This window comes from Citrus sinensis, chromosome 4 (assembly GCF_022201045.2).
Source record: "Citrus sinensis cultivar Valencia sweet orange chromosome 4, DVS_A1.0, whole genome shotgun sequence".
In the NCBI taxonomy this organism is placed as follows: domain Eukaryota; kingdom Viridiplantae; phylum Streptophyta; class Magnoliopsida; order Sapindales; family Rutaceae; genus Citrus; species Citrus sinensis.
This window is the reverse complement of record NC_068559.1, coordinates 6,320,261-6,323,741: the sequence shown is the minus strand read 5'-3', so window position 1 is coordinate 6,323,741 and position 3,481 is coordinate 6,320,261. Positions and strand designations below refer to the sequence as shown.

Below are 3,481 nucleotides of genomic sequence, written 5' to 3'. Positions count from 1 at the left end.
ATATAGAAGGAATTAGAAAATTAAAACTAAATAAAAGAAAAGTTTTGCAGAAAAAGGTAAAATAAACTAGCAGGTAGGGGGTACTCCCCTGTTGCTGGAAGCACTGCTGCAGCATAGGCTGTAAAGGGTCACTTTTTCTTTGATATACTTCTCAAACGCTCCTTATTATAAAATCTGATCAATCCATTTGCTATTGTAAAAGCAAGAAATGCCTCTGTTGTTTGAGAATCTTCTGTTATATGTCATGCTGTAAGTGATGCTTCAGCAATTCCTTCATGCTCTTTTTTTCATTTTTTTTTACCTGCTGCAATTTAACACAAAGACATAAAAAATTAGATGCACACTTAAAATAACAACAAGACAAATTCAATAATTTAAAAACTAAATTTAATGCTTTAAAGAGTTAAAAACAACTCCCCTTATTGGGTTGCCTCCCAATTAGCGCTTGATTTTAAGTCTTTCAGCCTGACCTTTCTTGTTTCCTCAACCTGGATCCTTCAAGAACCGATCCTTCCTTAGGCTGTTCACATCATCTCCCATATAGTGCTTCACTCTTGGCCCATTAATCTTGAATTCTTGTTGGTCTGGAGTGAGTTCCCTTTGCTGGATTTACTTGTCAATTCTGAAGGGTTGCTTCTCCCATGACCATGCTATGTTAGCTGCTCCATGATCTTCATCATCAAGTTCTGCAATCGTTACAGAATTGATTTCTTCCTTACTGCATCAATTGTGTAATCTCTCTGCTACAACCAAGTCCACAACACTGATAAAATTACAATCTTCAATCTCATCGGGACTTTTCATAACATCCAACACATTGAATGTAACTTGCTGGTCATTCACCCTCATGGTTAATTCTCCTTTTTGAACATCAATTAGAGTATTTCTCGTGGCTAAGAAAGGTCTTCCTAGAATGATTGGCACTTCTTTGTCTGCCTCAAAGTCTAGCACAATAAAATCCACTGGAAAAATAAATTTATCCACCTTCACCAACACATCTTCAATCTTCCCTTCTGGATATGCATGAGATCTATCAACAAGTTGTAAAGACATTGTTGTTGGTCTACATTCACCAACTCCCAATTGCTTAAACATTGATAAAGGCATGAGATTGATGCTAGCCCCCATATCACAAAGTGCTTTGCCATTGTATTTAGTGCCTATGGAGCATGGGATTGTGAAGCTTCCTGAATCTTTTATCTTCTGTGCTATCTTACTCTGGAGCATTCGGCTACACTCTTGTGTTACAGCAACTGTTTCAAACTCTCCAAGTCTTCTTTTCTTTGTCAAAATATCCTTCAAAACTTTTGGATAATTTGGCATTTGCTCTATAGCTTCCACAAAAGGGATATTGATATGTAGCTGTTTCAGTACTCCTAAGATTTTGTTGAACTGCTTGTCTTGTTTTTACTTCTAAAACCTTTGAGGAAATGGTGGTGGATGCCTAAACTGTTGTGCTGCAACAGGTTGTGCAGACTGCTTCTCTTTTGTCATGTTCTGGGTTGGTGCTACAACCTCGTTATCCACAAGTGTTGGATCATCATTTTCGGCAAATGCTGCAACTTGACTGCTCTCACCAGTGTGCTGTGAAGTGGAGGATTATGATTCTTTTTCAATTTGAGTTTCTTTATGGATTGAAGTGGGCTCAGCTCTTCTTTTTGGTACACCAATGGGACTATGAACATCCTTTCCAGATCTCAAGTTAATCACTTTGCAGTGCTCTTTCCCTTCTCTTCTTGGGTCCTCTGTACTATTGGGTAAACTACCTTGAGGTTTGTTACTCAATGCTGCAGCAAGCTGTCCAATTTGATTTTCCAAGTTTCTCAAAGATATAGTATGACTTTGGATAACTGCTTTATTCTTCACAATATAATCCTTAATCAAACCTTCAAGGGAGCTGAGTTGATCATTATTGATGCTTCTTTGCTCTTGATTTTGCTGATAAAATCCATTAAGTTGAGCAAGTCTGTTCTGTCCACTGAATGCTGCAACATGTTTATTCTGATTACACCATGAAAAGTTCGAGTGCTGTCTCCATCCAAGGTTGTAAGTGTTTGAATATGGATTGTCCTAGTTCTGTCTATTGAAGTTGCCCACATAATTGACTGAAATTAGATTCCCAGGACAATTGTCGAATAAATGCCCTTCTCCACAATAAACGCAAGACACATTAGAAATTTGGTTAACAGTTGCTGGAGCAGTAGTCATAGCCTTTACCATCTTTGTTAATGAAGCTACTTGGGCTGATAATGCTATCAAGGCATCTACGTTATAGACTCATGTTTCCTCTTGCTGCAGCTTGTCTGGTTGATGGCCACTGATAGTTATTGTTGGCTATCCTCTCCAAAATTTCATAAGCCTCATTGTAAGACTTAGATAACAAGGCCTCATTTGCTGAAGCGTCCACCATCAATCTAGTGCTTGGGTTGAGACCATTATAGCAAATTTCCAACTGTATGTAGTAAGGAATACCTGGATGAGGACATTTTCTGAGTACCTCCTTAAATCTCTTCTATGCGTCACACAAGCTCTCATCTTTAAGTTAATGGAAAGATGTGATCTCGTTCCTCAACTTTGCATTCTTGGTTGGCGGGAAGTATTTCATCAAAAATTTGTCAGCCAAATCATTCCATGTAGTGATAGAATCTGGTGGTAGAGAATTTAACCATGCTCTTGCCCGATCTCTCAAAGAAAACAGTAAAAGTCTGAGTCTCAATGCTTTTTGCAATGCTCCAGCAATCTTGAAAGCATCACTTACTTCCAAAAATAACTTAAGGTGTAGATGAGGATCTTCGGATGGCAAACCATTAAATTGCCCTACTGTTTGAAGCATCTGAAACATCACGGGTTTGAGTTCAAAATTGTCAACTTGAACGTTAGGTCTAATTATTCCCGGATGTATGGCTTGAGGAGTCAACATTGCGTAGTCTCGAATGGCTCTATCTCTATCGTTCACCATGTGAATAATGTTGTTGTTCCCTGGTTACCTTTGAACACATTGTCCATTCAGACCTTCATGTACATTGGCTGGTTGTATCCCCTCTCTACAGTTCAAGTTTCTCAAGTCTTGCAAATCATCCATTGTTACAGCAGCTTGTAATTCACGATGCTCTCTTCTCAATCTCCTTACAGTTCTTTCAATTTCTGGATCAAACTGGAAGTCAACAGATTTATATTTGCGCATGCAAGGGTTGCTAGATCACTTATGTCAACAAAATAAACAAATTAAAATAAAATAATTTCACAAATCACAATTAACAATCAATCCCTGGCAACGGCGCCAAAACCTTGTTGGTGTATAAATACTAATGCTATTGATATCAATGTGCAAGTGTATACAACAAGTAATAAAGTGATGAGTATTCAAGATCGTCTCCACAGGGATTGATGTTATTAGATTTGCTACAACAATATTAACAATGCAGATTTTGTGCTAAATTAAAATAAAACAATTAGTGAAACTCTTATGCTAATTAAAATA

General features: G+C 37.7%; 1 protein-coding gene and 1 non-coding gene across 2 annotated transcripts; one reads left to right on the top strand and one right to left on the bottom strand.

Annotated features, from left to right (window-relative positions):
• Positions 1-723: 723 nt before the first annotated feature.
• On the bottom strand, positions 724-1,323 carry LOC107177848 (uncharacterized). Its single transcript, XM_052439827.1, has one exon. The coding sequence runs from the start codon at positions 1,321-1,323 to the stop codon at positions 724-726; it is 600 nt and encodes a 199-aa protein (XP_052295787.1).
• Positions 1,324-2,470: 1,147 nt separating this feature from the next.
• LOC112499037 (small nucleolar RNA R71) lies at positions 2,471-2,575 on the top strand. The gene has a single exon (XR_003066564.1). It is a non-coding gene; the product is annotated as a small nucleolar RNA R71 (small nucleolar RNA).
• The last annotated feature ends 906 nt before the right edge of the window (positions 2,576-3,481 follow it).